Source organism: Macaca thibetana, chromosome 13 (genome assembly GCF_024542745.1).
Source record: "Macaca thibetana thibetana isolate TM-01 chromosome 13, ASM2454274v1, whole genome shotgun sequence".
Classification (NCBI taxonomy): domain Eukaryota; kingdom Metazoa; phylum Chordata; class Mammalia; order Primates; family Cercopithecidae; genus Macaca; species Macaca thibetana.
Genome location: NC_065590.1, coordinates 68474407 through 68496270, shown reverse-complemented (window position 1 = coordinate 68496270; position 21864 = coordinate 68474407). Strand labels below are relative to the sequence as shown.

The 21864-nt window shown below is 46.8% G+C and overlaps 3 protein-coding genes across 4 annotated transcripts in view; all 3 read left to right on the top strand.

Annotated features, from left to right (window-relative positions):
- Positions 1 to 21820, top strand: part of GALM (galactose mutarotase) — an 85740-nt gene extending 63920 nt beyond the window's left edge. Inside the window, exons 5-7 of one of the 2 annotated variants that reach the window (XM_050753389.1) lie at positions 6228 to 6369; positions 9559 to 9733; positions 19833 to 21820. In XM_050753389.1, the coding sequence (XP_050609346.1) occupies positions 6228 to 6369; positions 9559 to 9733; positions 19833 to 19886 (371 nt within the window). In that variant the 3' untranslated portion in view covers positions 19887 to 21820. Of the gene's footprint in view, positions 1 to 6227; positions 6370 to 9558; positions 9734 to 11586; positions 11795 to 19832 lie in introns of those variants that run through there. The other variant, XM_050753388.1, reaches the window with a different exon arrangement.
- Positions 1 to 21864, top strand: part of MORN2 (MORN repeat containing 2) — a 1051609-nt gene that overhangs the window by 888580 nt on the left and 141165 nt on the right. The window lies entirely within an intron of this gene.
- The window catches only part of GEMIN6 (gem nuclear organelle associated protein 6), a 470738-nt gene that overhangs the window by 409334 nt on the left and 39540 nt on the right, over positions 1 to 21864 (top strand). The window lies entirely within an intron of this gene.

The window sequence follows — 21864 nt, the reverse complement described above, 5'->3', positions numbered from 1 at the left end:
TTTAAAGTTATAGAAGAGGCCGGGCGCGGTGGCTCAAGCCTGTAATCCCAGCACTTTGGGAGGCCGAGGCGGGTGGATCACGAGGTCAGGAGATCGAGACTATCCTGGCTAACATGGTGAAACCCCGTCTCTACTAAAAATACAAAAAACTAGCCGGGCGTGGTGGCGGGCGCCTGTAGTCTCAGCTACTTGGGAGGCTGAGGCGGGAGAATGGCGTGAACCCAGGAGGCGGAGCTTGCAGTGAGCCGAGATCACGCCACTGCACTCCAGCCTGGGAGACACAGCGAGACTCCGTCTCAAAAAAAAAAATAAAAAAAATAAAAAAAATAAAGTTATAGAAGAAAGCATAAGTTACCACTCGGAATATAGGTTGGTAAAGCTAAAATCTTCCTGAGCCCATGAGAATACCTGCTTTTTTTCCCCAAGTCTAATTGTTTCATGAAGAATTGCTGAGCATGATGGCTCATGCTTGCAAACCCAGTACTTTGGGAGGCTGAGGCAAGAGGATTGCTTGAACCCAGGAGTTTGAAACCAGCCTGCGCAACAAAGTGAGACTCCCATCTCTACAAATAATTTAAAAATTAGCCAGGGGTGCTGGTACATGCCTGGGGGTCCTAGCTACTCAGGAGGCTGAGACAGGAGGATTACCTGAGCCTGGCAGGTTGAGGCTGCAGTGAGCCGTGATCATGCCACTGCACTACAGCCTGGATAACAGAACGAGACCCGCTCTCTTAAACACACACACACACACACACACGTATGTGTATATATATAAAAATTGGACATACACCTGTAGTCCTAGCTACTCAGGAGGCTGAGGCAGGAGGATCACTTGAGCATAGCAGGACCCTGTCTCTAAAGAAGAAAAATTATTGCTGCCTTTTTCTTTGCTTTGCTTTTTGTTTTTGTTTGTTTGGTTGGTTTGGTTTGGTTTGCTTTTTTTTTGAGGCAGGGTTTCACTCTGTCACCCAGCCTGGAGTGCAGTGGTGAAATCTTGGCTCACTGCAACCTCCATTTCCTGGGTTCAAGTGATTCTTGTGCCTCAGTCTACTGAGTAGCTGATATTACAGGCACGCGCCACCACACCTGGCTAATTTTTGTATTTTTAGTAGAGATAGGGTTTCGCCGTGTTGCCCAGGCTGGTCTCAAACTCCTGACCTCAAGTGATCTGCCCGCCTCGGCCTCCCAAAGTGCTGGGAATACAGGCATGAGCCACCATGCAAGTCTGGGAGGTGGTTTATCATGTAAGTGTTGCAGGACAAAAGCATACCCAAGTGAGTCACACTGCTATCTCGGATTTGGCCTTTGGCTTTCGAGATCCAAAAAGTTCAACTATGAATCCTGCCAGAACTGATCAGGGTTTAGAGACTGTAAAGCAACCTCTTTCTATTGTGTCTCTAGCACCATCTACTGGGAGACAAAAGTGCCTTTATTAGTATACCTTCAGATGAAAGTGTCAGCAACCTAACAGGTAGCAGAGGAAGGAGAAAAGGGGAGGAAAGAGAAGCTCAGAGCAGATTCTATGTAAGAAAAAGAGGATTAAATGCTTATATATTAGATGGAACCACTAAAACAAAAATACAGACCTTCTAAATTTAAATTACCAGAAATGCACACAAGCAAACACAGTCCATATGGTAAAAGATTTTTTTTTTTTTTTTTTTTGAGACAGGGTCTTACTCTGTCACCCAGGCTGGAGTGCAGTAGCACAATTTTGGCTCACTGCAGCCTCGACCTCCTGGGCTCAAGCGATCCTCCCACCTCAGCCTTTCTAGTAGCTGGGACTACAGTGTGCACTACCATGCCCTGCTAATTTTTGCTTTTTTTTTTGAGACAGAGTCTCGCTCAGTCGCCCAGGCTGGAGTGCAGTGGCGCGATCTCAGCTCATTGCAAGCTCCGCCTCCCGGGTTCACGCCATTCTCCTGCCTCAGCGCCATTCTCCTGCCTCAGCCTCCGACTACAGGCACCCGCCGCCACGCCCAGCTAATTTTTTGCACTTTTAGTAGAGATGGGGTTTCACCGTGTTAGCCAGGATGGTCTCGATCTCCTGACCTTGTGATCTGCCCGCCTCGGCCTCCCAAAGTGCTGGGATTACAGGCATGAGCCACCGCACCCAGCTGCATTTTTTTTTTTTTTTTTAATAGAAATGGGGTTTCATCATGTTGCCCAGGCTGGTCTTGAACTTCTGAGCTCAAATGATCCCCCTGCCTTGGCATCCCAAAGATTTAAAAAGAAAAACAAAAAAACAGAAGTCATAAAAACAGAAAGTATACTATAAAGTACAATGACAGAACTAACAACAGAACACACACACACATATATTTATATATATATAAAAAATATATATATGCTGTATTAATGCAGTTACATGTGCCTATTAAACAGAGTCTCAGTTTTTTGTTTTTTTGTTTTGTTTTGTTTTTTTGAGATGGAGTCTCCCTCTGTCACCTAGGCTGGTGTGGTTGCAGTGGCATGATCATAGTTCACTACTACCTCGAACTCCTGGGCTCAAGCAATCCTCCTACCTGAACCTCTCGAGTAGCTGGGAATACAGGCGTGCGCTACCACACCCAGCTAATTTTTGTATTTTAGTAGAGACAAGTTTTCACCGTGTAGGCCAGGCTGGTCTCAAACCTGTAATCCCAGTTACTCGGGAGGCTGAGGCAGGAGAATCGCTTGAACCCGGGAGGCAGAGGTTGCAGTGAGATCATGCCATTGCACTCCAGCCTGGGCAACAAGAGTGAAACTACGTCTCAAAAAAAAAAAAAGGACAAAACATTAGATGAGAATGGTGGCGCGCGCCTGTAATCTCAGCTACTCGGGAGGCAGAAGCGCAGGCAGGAGAATCACTTGAGCCGGGGAGGTGGAGGTTGCAGTGAGCTGAGGTCGCGCCACTGCACTCCAGCCTGGGCAACAGAGTGAGACTCTGCCTCAAAATAAATAAATAAAATGTTTGAGGTGATGGATATGCTAAATACTTGATTATTACAAAATGTGTACATGTATCAAAACATCAACACTATGCCCCATAAATATGTACAATTAGTATGTGTCAATTAAAAATAAAACTACAAGGCCACACCTGTAATCCCAGCACTTTGGGAGGCCAAGGCAGCAGATCACTTGAGGTCAGGACTTCAAGGCCAGTAGGGCCAACATGGTGAAACCCCATCTCTACTAAAAATACAAAATTAGCCTGGCTTGGTGGTGTGCACTTGTAATTCCAGCTACTCGGGAGGCTGAGGTATGAGAATTGCTTCAAAAAATTTAAAAAGTTTAAAAAAAAATGGTTGTGGCCAGGCACAGTGGCTCACGCCTGTAATCCCAGCACTTTGGGAAGCTGAGGTGGGTGGATCACCTCAAGTCAGGAGTTTGAGACCAGCCTGACCAACATGGAGAAACCCCGTCTCTACTAAAAATACAAAAAATTAGCTGGGCATAGTGGCACGTACCTGTAATCCCAGCTACTAGGGAGGCTGAGGCAGGAGAATCGCTTGAACACGGGAGGCCGAGGTTGGGGTGAGCCGAGATTGTGCCACTGCACTCCAGCCTGGGCAACAAGAGCAAAACTGTCTTAAAAAAAAAAAAAAAAAGGTTGCATGTGCAAATATTCCCTGTTTAAAATTTAAAAATTTAAACAGGGAATAAATTAAAAATTTGGCCAGATCACACCTGTAATCCCAGCACTTTAGGAGGCCAAGGTGAGCGGGTCATTTGAGACCAGCCTGGTCTACATGGTGAAACCGTGTCTCGCCAGGAGCGGTGGCTCACGCCTGTAATCCCAGCACTTTGGGAGGCCAAGGTGGGCGGATCACAAGGTCAGGAGATTGAGACCTGGTTAACACGGTGAAACCCCGTCTCTATAAAAATACAAAAAATTAGCCGGGCGAGGTGGCGGGCGCCTGTAGTCCCAGCTACTTGGGAGGCTGAGGCAGGAGAATGGCGTGAACCCGTGAGGCGGAGCTTGCAATGAGCCGAGATCGTGCCACTGCACTCCAGCCTGGGCGACTGAGCGGGACTCCGTCTCAAAAAAACAAACAAACAAACAAAAAACCGTCTCTACTAAAAATACAAACATTGTCTGGGCTTGATGGTATGTCCCTGAAATCCCATCTGTTTGGGAGGCTGAGGCGGAAGAATCACTTGAACCCGGCAGGCAGAGATTGCACTGAGCCAAGATCGCACCACTGCACTCCAGCTTGGGCGACACAGTGAGACTGTGTCTCAAAAAAAAAAAAAAAAAAAAAAAAAAAGAGCAAGGAATCCTTTGTGCACTTCCCAGATTCTCTCGGTTGAACAGTGGACACCCAGACACGCGGGCTGGTATCACCTGGACCTCAGTGTCTCACTTGAGTGCTTCATACCCAGGCACCCTGAGGCTGTATGTGAACTCAGAACTCTAGTCTTCAGACACCAGGAAGACTACATTTTTGAAGAGCAGTTCTGAGTTTAAGAAAAGAAATGGGGCCGGGTGCAGTTGTTCACACCTATAATCCCAGCCCTTTGGGAGGCTGAGGCTGGTGGTTCTCGAGGTCAGGAGTTCAAGACCAGCCTGGCCAATATGGTGAAACCCTGTGTCTACACAAAAATTAACTGGGTGTGATGGTGTGCGCCTGTATTCTCAGCTCCTCGGGAGGCTGAGGCAGCAGAATCGCTTGAACCCAGGAGGCAGAGGTTGCATTGAGCCAAGACTGCGCCATTGCACTCCAGCCTGGGCAACAGGCAGGGGGAAACTATGTCAAAAAAAAAAAAAAAAAAAAGAAAAGAAAGAAAGAAAGAGAGAGAGAAAGGAAATGTCCTCTTTTACTCAGATAGATTTGTGTGTTCTCTCAGCATTTAGGAACCCACAAAAGCAGAACCAAATGTTTTAAATGACTGGCAATTGGTTCTTCTTTTACTTTTTAAATTATTTTAATGGTAAGGTACAAGTTCCTGCTTTTTCTTAGCCTCTTAAGATTTCAGCCCTACTTTGCATGCTAATTCTCTTCCCTAATAACAGTAGAAGCCAAGTTCCTAAAATTGCCATTTGACCACATGAAAGGGAAAAATAATTATCACCCTAAAAGAGTATGTTAACCTCCTATCACTTGCGTTTACCTTTAAAATATATGAGACAGCTCTGGGACTATAAGAAAACTTTTTAGGCCAGGCATGGTGGCTCACACCTGTAATCCCAGCACTTCGGGAGGCCATGGCTGGTGGATCACCTGAGGTCAGGAATTGGAGACTAGCCTGGCCAACGTGGTGAAACCCCGCCTCTACTAAAAATACAAAAATTAGCTGGGCGTAGTGGTGTGTGCCTGTAATCCCAGCTACTTGGGAGGCTGAGGCGGGAGCCTCCAGCCTGGGCGACAAGAGCAAAACTCTGTCTAAAAAAAAAGCTTTTAAGAAGACTCAACTGTATCATTGTTTCAGGCTCTGAAACAGAGTCCTTTTCTCTTTCCTCTTCAAAAAGAAAGGGCTGGAGCGATTTGGCCTGTTACAGAGGAACCTGGGATTCTCTATTCTTGGTGCAAGGTTCTAGCACCTGGCTGTTACTCCTGGGTGGGCCATAATTTTAAGAGGAAGTGGATCATCTTATCCTGGGGTTTTCCACCTGAGCTGCTCAGAACCTGTACTTGATTCAGCCAGAACAACTCTGGCTTTTATATATATGTTACTATATATTTATGAGTATATATTTTCCATTGTCCCTTGGAATCCACAGAAGACTGGTTCCAGGACCCCCTACTGATACTTAAATCATTGGACACTCTAGTTCGTTCTATAAAATGGTGCAGTATTTGCATATAATCTGAGCCCATACTCCCATATACTCTATTTACTTATTTATTTATTTGAGGGTTGTTTTGTTTTCTCTTCCCCACCCTCTCCATATTTGTTTTTGAAGACAGTCTCATTCTGTCACCTATGCTGGAGTGCAGTGGTGCAATCATGGCTCACTATAGCCTTGACTTCCTGGGCTCAAGCAGTCCTCCTGCCTCAGCCTCCTAAATAGCTGAGACCACAGGCACACATCACTATGCCTGGCTAATTTTTTACTTGTATTTATTTATTTATTTTGGTAGAGATGGGGTCTCTGCATGTTTCCCAGGATCTGGGCTCCCATCTCTTTAACAAATTAAAATGAAGGTGGAGAGGGTAGAACCAGTGAGTGTTTGGGGAGGCTCTATATAAAGATGAAACTTGGGCATTTATCGTCTTTGTTTTCTGTCTCCTCCCATCAGGAGAAGTTGCCCCGGTGCAAGGAACTGCATTCGACCTGAGAAAGCCAGTGGAGCTGGGAAAACACCTGCAGGACTTCCATCTCAATGGTTTTGACCACAATTTCTGTCTGAAGGGATCTAAAGAAAAGCATTTTTGTGCAAGGTGAGGTACTTTTCACTTCCTGAGTCTGTAAGGAAGAAAGAAATGACACCACCTCCTATCTTCCTCTGGGGCTTTTCCTCTGGCCACATCCGTGGCATTTACCGTGCTACAGGTGACCCAATACCACATCCCATATTTTCTCAAAGCTCCCATGGCACAGGTGAGCTCTGTAGAATGTATCCTCCTCCCTCTGCCTGCCATTACCCCTAGGCCCCCTGCTCAGCACCCCTTCTCTCACTCTCTGCCTGTTCTTTAAGGCTCATTTTCTGTTAGAAGCCTTAACTCTTCCTAGCGTAAGTCACCTTGGCCATCATCGAACTTCCAGAGGCTTTGTGTTTTCTCGATCTGTGACTTATGCCTGCCTACTCCATGGCCAGTTGGAGGCTAGGCATCTCCTGCAGCACTCACCGCCTCCAGCCTTGACCGATAGACACTTGTGTGCACACTCTCGCCTTCTCACCAAATCCCAGCTCCTCATGTCATTTCATCTTTGTGAAGCCCTACCTCTACCCTAACACCTAGTATCATCCTTGGCACTAGCAAATAATGAATAAATATTTGCGGAATTAACAGTTGGTTTTTTTTGTGAGACAGAGTCTTGCTCTGTCGCCCAGGCTGGAGTGCAGTGGCGGGATCTAGGTTTACTGCAACCTCCGCCTCCCGGGTTCAAGCGATTCTCCTGCCTCAGCCTCCTGAGTAGCTGGGATTACAGGCATGCGCCACCATGCCCAGCTGATTTTTGTATTTTTAGTAGAGATGGGGGTTTTGCAATGTTGGTCAGGCTGGTCTTGAACTCTTGACCTTGTAATCCACCCGCCTCAGCCTCCCAAAGTGCTGGGATTACAGGGGTAAGCCACTGCACCCGGCTCAACAGTTTTTGAATAAAGCAGAGAAAATGACTCAAACCTAATAGTGACAGAAAAAAGGTCAAAGACCTTCTCCGGGCTGGGGGTGGTGGCTCACGCCTGTAATCCCAGTACTTTGGGCGGCTGAGGTGGGCGGATCATTTGAGATCAGGAGTTCGAGACCAGCCTGGCCAACATGGTGAAGCTCTCTGTCTCTACTAAAAATACAAAAATTAGCCGGGTGTGGTGGCGCGGGCCTATAGTCCCAGCTACTCGGGAGGCTGAAGCAGGAGAATTGCTTGAACCAGGGAGATGGAGGTTGCAGTGAGTGGAGATTGCACCACTGCACTCCAGCCTAGGTGACAGAGCAAGACTCTGTCTCAAAAAAAAAAAAAAAAAAAAAAAATCCCTTCCCTGACTCTGAGCCCCAGTACAAGGTCCCAGCAGTGTTCCTGCAGCTCCACCCCACTTTCCTCCTCTGTGCTCTTACCCACATTCCTCTCCCCACCCCGGGAGACCCTCCTGCTCTCTCCCCATTTACCCAAATCCTAGCCCTCCTTCTCCAAGCATCTTTCTCAGAACCTCTTGGTTAACTGCCTGTGGTGGGGATGTTTTAACTATTTCATGCATGTGTTTTGCCTCTCAGTGAAACTATAAGACCCAGGCCTGTTTTAATCTATATCCCTTCAACACCAAGTGTAGGACCAGGCAGGAAACTCCCCACTGTAGAGGCCTGGATTTTTATGTTTTATTTTGCTTTGTTTGGTTTTTGAGACAGGGTCTTGCTTCATCACCTAGGCTGGAGTGCAGTGGTGAGACCGCAACTCACCTGCAACCTCAATCTCCCAGGCTCAAGCAATCCTCCCACCTCAGCCTCCCAAGGACCATGCGCCTAGCTAGGTTTTTTAATCATTTATTTTTGTAGAGATAAAGTCTCACTATGTTTCCAGGGGTGGTCCCAAATTCCTGAGTTCAAGCAATCCTCCTGTCTTAGCCTCTCAGAGTGCTGGGATTACAGGCTCCACCATGTTCGGCCAAGGCCTGATTTAAAAAAAAAAAAAAAAAAAGAACACAGTGAATCTAGTGAAAACCCACAGCAGGACTGTTATGAGGGGAGACCTAACTAAAAAACAGCCTGCTTAAGTCCCAGGGAAGGGAACAGTTTAATTTAGAAAAGCTTCTCTTCACTTTCATGAGACAAGGCTGGTGGTTTTGCCAGGTCAAGCAGAGAGCCCCAATTCTTTATGAAAAAGAATCTCAGTAGGGCATGGTGGCTCACACCTGTAATTCCAGAACTTTGGGAGGCTCAGGCGGGTAGATCACCTGAAGTCAGGGGTTCAAGACCAGCATGGCCAACATGGTGAAACCCCGTCTCTACTAAAAATATAAAAATTAGCCAGGCGTGATGGTGGGCACCTATAATCCCAGCTACTCAGGAGGCTGAGGCAGGAGAATCGCTTGAACCCAGGGGGCGAAAGTTGCAGTGAGCCAAGATTGCACCACTGCACTCCAGGCTAGGCAATAGAGCAAAACTCCATCTCAAAAAGAAAATAATCTCAGGCTGGGTGCAGTGGCTCTCATGCCTGTAATCCCAGCACTTTGGGAGGCTGAGGTGGTCAGATCACCTGAAGTCAGTAGTTCAAGACCAGCTGGGCCAACATGGTGAAACTCCGTCAATACTAAAAGTACAAAAAAAATCAGCTGGACGTGATGGCGGGCACCTGTAATCCCAGCGACTCTAGAGGCTGAGGCAGGAGAATCGCTTGAACTATGGGGGCAGGGGTTGCAGTGAGTCAAGATCACACCACTGCACTCTACCCTGGGCGACAGAGCCAGACTCTGTCTCAAAACAAACAAACAAACAAAGACACAAAAAGTAGCTGGACGTGGTGGTGTGCACCTGCAGTCCCAGCTACTGGGGAGCTGAGGTGGGAGAACTGATTGAGCCCGGGAGGCTGAGGTTGCAGCCTGGGCAATAGAGCAAGACTCTATTTCAAAAAAAAAAAAGAATCTCAGCCTCTCCAGGACCTTCTTCTCTCCAACCTGGCTGCTGCCTTCCTCCTTACTCCCCAGCTGGCAGGAGTGAGTCTGTTTTGTGATGCCCCAAAGAAGCCAAGATCAGAGTGAGACGTTGCTACTGAGGATCCTGAAAGCCACCTGCTCATGCCTTGCTTTTGAGACTGGAAGAATTTTCCATCATGCTCTTCTTACCTTCATCTCCTCCTTATATCTGGTCCCTGCTCTGTGGCTGGGTCTGATTCCTGTCTCAAAGCTGCTTCCCAGCTTCTACTCCTCCCCACCTGCTTTTCTGCCCTGGACTCATGTGGTTTGTGTTTCTTACCAGGGTGCATCATGCTGCAAGCGGGCGGGTACTAGAAGTATACACCACCCAGCCCGGGGTCCAGTTTTACACGGGCAACTTCCTGGATGGCACATTAAAGGGCAAGAATGGAGCTATCTATCCTAAGCACTCTGGTTTCTGCCTGGAGACTCAGAACTGGCCTGACGCAGTCAATCAGGTAATGCCACAGGCTGGCTTGTTGGAGTGGAGTTGTGTCCAAGGTCACACTATACGACAGAGTTCACTACACTCGGATCAGGTTGTATGATTCAAAAGTTCAGGCTTTGTTTGTTAGGTTGTTTTTTGAGACAGAGTCTCATTCTTGTCGCCCAGGCTGCAGTGCAGTGGCGTGATCTCAGCTCACTGCAACCTCCGTCTCCTGGGTCCAAGCGATTCTCCTGCCCCAGCCTTCCAAGTAGCTGGGATTACAGGCACCTACCACCATGCCTGGTTAATTTTTGTATTTTTAGTAGAGATGAGGTTTCACCATGTTGGTCAGGCTGGTCTCAAACTCCTGACCTCAAGCGATCCACCTGCCTTGGCCTCCCAAAGTGCTAGGATTACAGGCATGAGCCACTGTGCCCGGCTCAAAAGTTCATGCTTATTCTCTTCTCCAAGTCACAGAAAACCCACAGCCAAGCTACTGACTTGGGATTTACATGGTTTTAAGAAAGCTCAAAGCCTTTATCCAGTTTGTTTCTCCTTACCAATACCTTCTCGTTTTCTGCAGCCACACTTAAGGAGCGCTTCCATATCGTCTCCTCCTGTGTGCTCCCTCATAACTTTCTTTTCTGGTTGTTACCTAAAGCAGTACTCCTGAAAGTGCCAGCCCACAATAAGAAACTTGCACCTTGGGCTGGGCAAGGTGGCTCATGCCTGTAATCCCAGCACTTTGGGAGGCTGAGGCGGGAGGATTGGTTGAACCTGAGATTGAGGCTAACCTGGGGAACACAGGGGGACCTCATCCTTACGGATTATTAGAAAAATTAGCCGGGTGTGGTGGTGCACACCTGTGGCCCCAGCTACTTGGGACGCTGAGGTGGGAGGATCACCTGAGCCTGGGAGATCAAGGCTGCAGTGAGCCATGATCACACCACCGCACTCTGGCCTGTGCAACAGAATGAGACCCTGTCTTAAAAAAAGAAAAAAAAAGAAAAAAAAGGCCGGGCACGGTGGCTCAAGCCTGTAATCCCAGCACTTTGGGAGGCCGAGGCGGGTGGATCACGAGGTCAGGAGATCGAGACTATCCTGGCTAACATGGTGAAACCCCGTCTCTACTAAAAATACAAAAAACTAGCCGGGCGTGGTGGCGGGCACCTGTAGTCCCAGCTACTCGGAGGCTGAGGCGGGAGAATGGCGTGAACCCGGGAGGCGGAGCTTGCAGTGAGCCGAGATCGCGCCACTGCACTCCAGCCTGGGCGACACAGCGAGACTCCGTCTCAAAAAAAAAAAAAAAAAAAAGAAAAAAAAAAAAGGGCCAGGTGCGGTGGCTCACACCTGTAATCCCAGCACTTTGAGAGGCTGAGGCAGGCGTATCACTTGAGGTCAGGAGTTCACGACCAGTCTGGTCAACATGACAAAACCCTGTCTCTAGTAAAAATACAAAAAGTAGCTGGGCATGGTGGCAGGTGCCTGTGATCCTAGCTACTTGGGAGGCTGAGGTGGCAGGAGAATCGCTTGAACCCAGGAAGCAGGGTTTGCAGTTAACTGAGATTGTTCCACTGCACTCCAGCCTGGGCAACAGAAGTGAGACTTCATCTCAAAAAAAAAAAAAAAAAAGCCTACACCTTGCACTGGATTATAGATCAACACACTGCTTCCCTTCATCAGGAAAGCCTTCCTTTAACAAAGTGTGCTTTTTTCCACTCTGATTAAACTTCTTTATCTCACCATGAACCAATCATAAACAGTTCCCGCACTGGTGGCCCTCCACGGAGCACTGGTCTAGAGGACTGTCCAGAAGCACACCCGAATGGTTAATGTTGCAGCCTGTGGTGTCAAATGTCACCTGTGTTGCTTCCCCTTTCACAGCCCCACTTCCCTCCTGTGCTGCTGAGGCCTGGTGAGGAGTATGACCACACCACCTGGTTCAAGTTTTCTGTGGCTTAAGAAGGTGTGAAGATACAGTCCAGGGCTAGGCTCAGCCGCCTGTCTCCTGTCCAGAAAAAAGGTGAAGATTAAGAAGCTTTCAGAATGATTCTATGGATTAAAATCATACAAATGGTGGCTGTCGTGAGAATCAGTCTGGGTATTGATTTCCTTTTCCAGTGACTGGCTCCAGGCCATGTCTAATGACCAGCTCGATTCCCTGTGCAGTTCAGAGTGCAAGTGAACCCAACCAACGATGTCGTCATCTAAGCCCTGATCCTAGCCAGGGACTCCCATGCTGCTGTTGGCTCCATCTCTCCACGCTGCCTCTTTCAACTTTTCGCCCTTCCTTTCTTTAAAGCTATTCTCAGACCGGGCGCGGTGGCTCAAGCCTGTAATCCCAGCACTTTGGGAGGCCGAGACGGGCGGATCACGAGGTCAGGAGTTCGAGACCATCCTGGCTAACACGGTGAAACCCCGTCTCTACTAAAAAAATACAAAAAACTAGCCGGGCGAGGTGGCGGGCGCCTGTAGTCCCGGCTACTCGGGAGGCTGAGGCAGGAGAATGGCGTAAAAACCCGGGAGGCAGAGCTTGCAGTGAGCTGAGATCCGGCCACTGCACTCCAGCCTGGGCGACACAGCGAGACTCCATCTCAAAAAAAAAAAAAAAAAAAAAAGCTATTCTCGCATTGCTTTTGTTTCCTCCTCCTTCACCTCCAACCGCTGTCAGCAGCACTCCGGAGTTTTCAAATGTCACGTTAGCTCACCCTGCATGCTGGGAGATGGACCTGTCTCTATACAGCAGTAGATGATTGATAAGTGAGGAAACTGAGACTTAGAGAGGTTGAAGACCAACAAGCTAATAAATAAAAAGTTGAGGCTGGGCACGGTGGCTCACGCCTGTAATCCCAGCACTTTGGAAGGCCAAGGCAGGCGGATCACGAGGTCAGGAGATCGAGACCATCCTGGCTAACACGGTGAAACCCCATCTCTACCAAAAATATTAGCCGGGTGTGGTAGCACGCGCCTGTAGTCCCAGCTACTTGGGAGGCTGAAGCAGGAGAATCGCTTGAACCTGGGAGGTGGAGGTTGCAGTGAGCCAAGATTGTGACATTGCACTGGGCAACAGAGCAAAACTCCATCTCACAAAAAAGAGAGAGAGAGAGAAAACAGCTCTCTCTGTCTCTAGGGAGAGGGAGGGGACTTCCAAGAGGAAAAGGCCTGCAAAGAGCCTTTGGGTTGACTGAGAAAGCACAGCCAGGCCAATGCTTGGGAAGAAAGGCAGGCAAGCACTGGAGACAGGAGATACTAGGGTGAAGAGAGAGCCTTGCCTTTCACAGCACAGTGAGCATGACATTGCACCAGGGACAGAGGTTGTGTTATATGACAAGGCTGGGGGCTCCTTCTTTCCTAGACAATCAAAGCATCGGTGATGGGTTTTGGTTGGTGATTTTGAAAAAAAAAAAAAGTATGTTATACTAATATATACTGTACTGAATTGAAATAAAACCAAAATCTGCATCTTCAAAAGACTTGTTCCTTTACTCAGCTTTAAGTCTCTCAGGCGTGGACCTTTGGGAAATGGACCGAGAATATGGATGTGTTCTGGATTCTACGTTGCCCTCCAGTGGGAGCCCCGGCATTTTCCTGCCTAACAGTTAGGAAAGCTATCTCAGTGGAAGTCGCTTTCCATACTTCCTCTTTCTTTGTAACCGATAATAAACCAAAGATCTTGTTTATTTTTCAATTCATTTCGGCATGGATTTTCTGAGCACCTGCTCTGTACCCAGCCCTCTGCTGGGTCTGTGAAGGGGTTCAAGTCAGGTGTGATGCTGCCCACGACAGCCCGTCAGGTGGGGCAACGTACTCAGGTGTCTTCTCACTGGTGAGGTTAACTTTGGTGACTTGAGGCTGCCTGCAGGTCTCTCCACTCTTAAAGTTACCAATGTATACATTAGCCAAGAGGCCTCAGAGATGAACTGTTAAGCTGACTGCAACCCAGCTACCAATTTGATTAAACTGTTCGATGCAGGGTTCTCATACTCTGGGTGCCAGCAATCATTTAGGAAATCCCAGAGAAGAGAATGAACGTTGTCTTATTCACAAGTGCGGGGTTGCCAGTTGCCCCTGCTTTCTGTATCCTGAGCAAAAGTCACAGAGTGCCTTGACCTGTGTCCCCTAGCCAGCTGCAGGTTTTTCCCAGCAGGCTTGAACCCAAACCGGGCCTTGAACATTCCCAGGCACTGATAAAGCTGTCTAGGTTGTTCCCTAAAACACTAAAAGAAACTGGCACTGGGCCGGGCATGGTGGCTCACGCCTGTAATCCCAGCACTTTGGGAGGCCGAGGTGGGTGGGTCACCTGAGGTCAGGCATTCAAGACCAGCCTGGCCAGCATGGTGAAATCCCGTCTCAACTGAAAAAAAATACAAAAAAATTAGCTGGGCATGGTGGCAGGTGCCTGTAATCTCAGCTAGTCAGGAGGCTGAGACAGGAGAGCTGCTTGAGCTCGGGAGGCGGAGGTTGCAGTGAGCCAAAATTGCGTCACTGCACTCCAGCCTGGGTGACAGAGCGAGACTCTGTCTAAAAAAAAAAAAAAAAAAAAAATAGAAAAAGAAAAAAGAAACTGGCTCTGGCCCTGAGCCAAATTCCTTAAACTGTCAGAGAAACTCCCTCACTGCTGACATACCTGGGTACAACACCCCTTTTCTCTCTCAGCGATTGCTGCAGCACTCTGTAAGGAAGTTCCTCTAATACATGCTTTGGATTGATCACCCTGGCGCTTAGAGCTTCTTTCTTTGCCCTATCTCGAGACAGCTTGGAGCACTCCCTGGTGGGGTCTCCCCTGCCGCCACTATGGGGACAATTCCAGCCCTGGATCCACTGAGACAAAACAAAGAAATGTAACAACTACAAATTAGTTCTTAGTGTAACGGCCTCTAGGTTTGAGAATGCCAAATTAATTAATTTATTATTAATTAATTAGCCAAATGCTTTGTTTTCTTCTGTCCAAAAAGAGTATTGTTTTTATAAGAAGCCAAGTCTCCAGGAGTCCAAGTAAGGATACTCATCGCCTGTGGGGCAGCTCAAATAAGTTACTGGCATTTAAATTAATGGTGTTTATAAAAGCAAGTAAAAAGGCGGCCAGACGCAGTGGCTCACGTCTGTACTCCCAGCACTTTCGGAGGCCAAGGCGGGCGAATCACCCGAGGTCAGGAGTTCAAGACCAGTCTGGCCAAGCTGGTGAAACCCCGTCTCTACTAAAAATACAAAAAAATTAGCTGGGCGTGGTGGCATGCGCCTGTAATCCCAGCTACTCAGGAGGCTGAGAGAGGGGAATTGCTTGAACCAGGGAGGCAGAGGTTGCAGTGAGCTGAGATCTCGCTACTGCACTCCAGCCTGGGCAACAGAGTGAGACTCGTCTTAAAAAAAAAAAAAAAAAATTGGCTACGTTTGTCACACCATGCATCTGAGGCAAGCAAAAATTTGGAGAAACTCTTTTAGTGGCAGCAACCAATCTGTCCTTTTTCATGAAACACACGAGAACTTTGCTTGAGAAGCCCTTCCATGTGCTTATAAGACATAGATTGTGACGTGTGACAGCATGTGAGCATAACTGTGTGATTTTATAAAGTCTCTGAAGGCCCCAGCAAGAAATAAAATTTTAGAAGGTGCTTGGTGCAGTGGCTCATGCCTGTAATCCCAGCACTCTGGGAGGCTGAGGTGGGTGGATCACTAGGTCAGGAGTTTAAGATCAGCCTGGCCAAGATGGTGAAACCCCGTCTCTACTAAAACCACAAAACTTTGCCAGGCGTGGTGGTGGGTGCCTGTAATCCCAGCTACTCGGGAGGCTGAGACAGAGAATTGCTTGAGCCTGGGAAGCGGAGGTTGCAGTAAGCCTAGATTGCACCACTGCACTGCAGCTTGGGTTACAGAGCGAGACTCTGTCTCAAAAAAAAAAGAAGTACAAGGTAAGATGTAATATTAAAATAATTGCACAAACATTGCTGTAAAGATTAAGATGTCATGCTGTGGAGGTGGAACTGGAGAGTTTACAGAAAGTAGAACATGAAAAAAATGCAGGACTACCAGCACAGGGCAGGAAGGAAGCCCGGCATGTGTCCTGGTCCCTGGCCAGTTCCCATTTTCACTCTTAACCATTTTAAGCAATTGGATCACCAGTTTTCAAGAGGCTGTTTGGACAGGAGTACAGTCCTTTTCCAATCAAGGCATTTCCTTCGTTAAAGTCTCAGATGCTTTGGGCAGCACTTCCAGCTATAGTCAGGCAAGGACGTCAGCAAATCCTCTCCTTATTATAGTTCAAGCAATTAAAATGCTGAAAACATTTGGCAAAACATTTTTTTTTGTTTGTTTAGAGATGGGGGTCTTGCTATGTTGCCCAGGTTGGTCTTGAATTCCTGCCCTCAAGCAATCCCCCCTCCAGCCTCAGCCTCCTAAGTACCTGCAACTATAAGCACACACCACTACTGGCTCCGAACAATTTTGGTGCTCTGGAAACAGACATAAAACCTTCCAGTCTGAGATATGTTGTCTGAAAAACTACTGAGCTTTGAGTAGGAATAGTGGGAGTCTGTAGTGTTCTTGCCTGGGGCTGTTCCCATCCCCCTCACTCCTCCAACTCAGTAATTATGAAGGTTCTGCGGAGGACGAACAAGCAGCTGTGGTTGAAAGAGGGTTCACTCCTTTTGGAGGTGTGAGTGGCAGCCATATCCAAATCATCATCAATAGAAGTAATGATCCCAGTGCTGTGCAGGAAGGAAGGGCCTATGGCTCTACTGGCCTGAGGTTGCAGTCGTGGCTGCAGCAAGCAGATTTTTGGCTGATCGGAGGCTGGGTGCATGTGCAACAAAGATGAAGGGCTCAACAAAAAGTAAAACTCAGGATAAACTTGAAAGCAGCCTGAATATTAAAATTACTCACCTGCCTACACACAGACCCATCAGCGGAGGGCAGAAGTCTGACTGGTTGAGGTATCAGCACAAACTCTCCAGAAAGTAGCTGCCCCCTAAGCTGTGCAGACACAAGGCAACCCCCTAGAATTTTAAAATAAGCATAAGAAGCTGGACATAGTGGTTCGTGCCTGTAGCCCCAGCTACTCAGGAGGCTGAGACAGAAGGGTTGCTTGAGCCCAGTGTACTATGGCTATAGTGTACTATGATCCCACCTGTGAATAGCCAACTGCACTCCAGCCTGGACAACATAGGGAGACTCTGTCTTAAAAGATAAACACAATAATGTTGGGGGGGGAGGAAAAAAAACAAACCTGGAGATTATAAAAAGGAATCAAGTAGGCTGGGCCTGGTGGCTCACGCCTGTAATCCCAGCACTTTGGGAGCCCGAGGCAGGCGGATCACCTGAGGCCAGCAGTTTGAGACCAGCCTGGCCAACATGGCAAAGCTCAATCTCTACTAAAAATACAAAAATTAGCCAGGTGTGGTGGCGCACACCTGTAATCCCAGACACTTGGGAGGCTGAGCCAGGAGAATCGCTTGAACCTGGGAGGCAATCTCAGTGAGCTGAGATCGTGCCACTGCACTCCATCCTGGGTGACAGAGTGAGACACTACCTCAAAAAAAAAAAAAAAAAAAAAGGAGGTGGGGCATCAAGTGAAGAGTTTGTTGAAAACAGTACAATAATGCATGAAAAGTTAACTAGAGAGGCCAGGCACAATGGCTCACATCTGTAATCCCAGCACTTTGGGAGGCTGAGGCAGGCGGATCACTTGAGGACAGTAGTTCAAGACGAGCCTGGTCAACCTAGTGAAACCCCATCTCTACTAATAATACAAAAATTGGCCAGACGTCACCACATGCCTGTGCCTGTAATACTGGGAGGCTGAGGCACAAGAATCACTTGAACCCAGGAGGCAGAGGTTGCAGTGAGCCAAGATCATGCCACTGCACTCCAGCCTGGGTGACACAGTGAAACTGTGTCTCAAAAAAAAAAAAAAAGGTTAACTAGAGAGACTCAGAAGTAGATTTGAGACAGCAAAAGAAAAAGTGAACTTGAAGGTAGAGTAATAGGAATTATTCAATCTGAAAAACAGAAGAGATTGAAGAAAACTGAACAGAACCTCAGAGACCTGTGAGAAAATAGGCACATGAGTGTATGTGTAATGGGAGCCCAAAGAGAGGGATAGAAAAAATAATGGCAAAAAACGTCCAAATTTGATGAAAACCATTAATCTATAAATCTAAGAAGCTCAACAAACTTCAAGATAGTGATTCCCATCTAGGTACATCAAACTGTTGACACATTTAAACTGTTGAATGTCAAAAGCAAACAAAATTTGAAAGCGGCAAGAGAAAAATGACTCCTCGCTATAGGGGACCACCAGCACCAGTACAATGAACAGCTGACTTCTCATCTGGAACAATGGAGTCCAGAATGCAGTGGAATGACATGGTCAAAGTGCTTCAAAACCAGAGATTCAATTATCACCCAGAACTATCCTTCAAAAACAAAGGTGAAATAAAGACTAGAGAATTCATTGCTAGCAAGCCTGCCTTATGAGAAATACTGGAGGAAGTCCTTCATACTGAAATTACACCAGAATCCATGGAAATAAAGAAGATCAGAAATAGTAAATATATGGATTAAAAAGAAAGATGCTATAATTTTTCATTTATTATCTTAAAAGATGTAAGATTGGCTGGGCATGGTGGCTCACACCTGTAATCCTAGCACTTTGGGAGGCTGAGGAAGGCAGATCAAAGGTCAAGAGATCGAGACCATCCTGGCTAACATGGTGAAACCCTGTCTCTACTAAAAATACAAAAATTAGCTGGGCATGGTGGCATGTGCCTGTAGTCCCAGCTACTCGAGAGGCTGAGGCAGGAGAATCACTTGAATCCAGGAGGCAGAGGTTGCAGTGAGCCAAGATCGTGCCACTGCACTCCAGCCTGGCAACAGAGTAAGACTCCATCTCAAAGAAAAAAAAAAAAAAAAAGACATAAGATTGCATAAAGCAATAATTATAACACAGTATCGAGTTTAGAATACATAAAAACAGCATAAAGGAGGGAGGAGTAAAAGGAAATAGCATTGGAGTATAATTTCTATATTTTACCAGAATATTAATCAGAACTACATTGTGATAAATATTAATCAGAACTACATAAAAACAGCATAAAGGAGGGAGGAGTAAAAGGAAATAGCATTGGAGTATAATTTCTATATTTTACCAGAATATTAATCAGAACTACATTGTGATAAATTAAGATTCAACCACTAACTAAAAAATAGTTTTTAAAAATCAAGAGGAATTAAGTAACACATTTATCTTAATTTTTTATACTAAAAAAAATATTTAGGTCAGGTGTGGTGGCTCATGCCTATAATCCCAGCACTTCGGGAGGCTGAAGTGGGAGGATCACCTGAGGTCAGGGGTTTGAAACCAGCCTGGCCAACGTGGCGATACCCGTCTCTACTAAAAATACAAAATTAGCCAGGCATGGTGGTGCATGCCTGAATCCCAGCTACTTGGGAGTCTGAGGCAGGATAAATTGCTTGAATTTGGGAGGCGGAGGAGGTTGCAGTGAGCCGAGATCATGCCACTGCACTGCAGCCTGGGCAGCTGAGCAAGACTCCATCTCCAAAACAAAACAAAAACAAAAAACAAAACAAAAAAAACCCACACCCACACACAACCCTGTCCTCCTTCAGGGCCCTGCCAGGGCTTTATTTCTTTGTGACAGAGTGTAGGGAAGTTTAGGTCATCAGAGAGACCTGGTAAATACTTCTTCAAAATTCCTTAATAAAGGGCCAGGCGTGGTGGCTCACACTTGTACAATCCCAGCACTTTGGGAGGCCGAGGCGGGTGGATCATCTGAGGTCGGGAGTTTGAGACCAGCCTGATCAACATGGAGAAACCCCGTCTCTACTAAAAATACAAAATTAGCCGGGTGTGGTGACACATGCCTATAATCCCTACTACTCAGGAGGCTGAGGCAGGAAAAAAGGTCGAACCCGGGATGCAAAGGTTGCAGTGGGCGGAAATCACGCCATTGCACTCCAGCCTGGACAACAAGAGCAAAACTCTTGTCTCAAAAAAAAAAAACCAAAATTTCTGAATAGAACGTTAACTTTTTTTTAAAGATGATTATTTCCTTGAGCACAGTGACCTCTACTGGTACTAATATAAATTAAAATGCCGTTTCTGTTTTTTTCAGTTTTGTTTCCAGCATGGGATCATTTGGAGACAGAGAAACCTAGAGGACACATAGTAGAATCCTTCTTTGAAACACGTGTGAGTGCTGCTACTTCCTTATTATAATAGAATAAACCAAGCCAATCTTCAATAACGAAAACCACTTCCAGAGCAGTGGTTTTCAATTCTGGTTGCATATTAGAACCAAGGGAGAGGCGAGACACTGTGGCTCACACCTGTAATCCTAGCACATTAGGAGGCTGAGGGTGGTGGAATGCTTGAGCCCAGGAGTTCAAGACCCACCTAAGCAACATGGCGAAACCCCATCTTTAAAAAAAAAAAATGCAAAAATTAGCTGGCATGGTGGCACGTGCCTGTAGTCCCAGCTACTCGGGAGGCTGAGGCAGGAGGATCACCTGAGGTCAGGGAGTCAAGTGATCATGCCACTGCACTCCAGCCTGGGTGACAGATGCTTTCAGAAAAAAATCACCAGGTAAAATGTTTAGATTAATACCCAGGCTTCACCACCCCCAGTGATTCTTTCATTCAAATGTCTTTAAGCACTCTGGGTGATTTTAGTCTGCAACTAGCAATCAGAACCACTGTCCTAGAGTAAAAGTTTTCCCTACTATGATCTCATTCACCAATTTTATGGTGTGTAAATGTGTTTGGCTAGAATTTGCCCCCTAGCTTCACAAAGCACTTCAAGGAATGAGTCCTGGAGAAGTCGGTCTTCCCAGACCAAAAGTCTTATCTTAGTAAGGCCCTGGCAACCCTACAAATAATCTTGGTACCCAAGATCTCCAGGTAAAAATTGTTTTGAAAGTTGTAAAGTTGAAGACAAATGTCTAAACCAGGGGCTGGCAAATATTTTCTATAAAATGAAAAGGAGAGAGTAGATATTTTAGGCTTTGTGGCAACTCCACTACTGTTAGCACAAAAACAGTCACAGCCGATAAGCAAACAAGTCATGGCTGTTTCCATAAAACTTTATAAACACTACAATTCAAACTTCACACAATTTACATGTCATAAAACGTGAACAATTTTTTTTCAACCACTTCAAAATGTAAAACTTGGCCGGGCATAGTGGCTCACGCCTGGAATCCCAGCACTTTGGGAGGCCAAAATGGGAGGATCACTTAAACCCAGGAGTCCAAGAACAGCCTGGGCAACAAAGCGAGATTTCTACGAAAAATAAGAAATAAATAAATAAGCCCAGTGTGGTGGTGCATGTCTGTAGTCTCAGCAACTCGGGAGACAGGTAGCAGAATCACTCGAGCCCAGGAGTTCAGAGGCTGCAGTAAGCCGATTGTACCAAGGCACTCCAGCATGTGCAACAGAGTGAGAACCTGCCTCAAAAAAAAAAAAAGTGTATGCTGAGGCCAGGCATGGCGGCTCACGCCTGTAATCCCAGCACTTTGGGAGGCCAAGGCGGACAGATCACCTAAAGTCAGAAGTTCAAGGCCAGCCTGCCCAACATGGCAAAACCCATTTCTACTAAAAGTACAAATTAGCAGGGCGTGGTGGTGGGCACCTGTAATCCCAGCTACTTGGGAGGCTGAGGCAGGAGAATCACTTGAACTCAGGAAGCAGAGGTTGCAGTGAGCGGAGATCACGCCACTGCACTCCAGCCTGGGTGACAGAGCAAGACTCCGTCTTAAAAAAGAAAAAAAAAAAATCTATGCTGAAAGAGCATTTTTCAACTTGAGATTGGTAAAAATCAAGTTTGATAGCCCATCAGGTAGGAATTGATTCAAGGAAACAGGTACTCCTATACACTGCCATGAAGGCAAACCAACAATACCCAGCAAAAATCATAATGCACATACCCTTTGACTCAGCAATTCCATTTCCGAGGATGATCTGGATAAGCATGTTCACCTGTCAGTGGTGTACTGTAGTTATTCACTGCAACACTGATTTTTTTTTTTTTTTTTTTTGAGACGGAGTTTTCCTCTGTCGCCCAGGCTGGAGTACAGTGGCGCGATCTCAGCTCACTACAACCTCTATTCAATCGGGTTCAAGCAATTCTCCTGGCTCAGCCTCCCAAG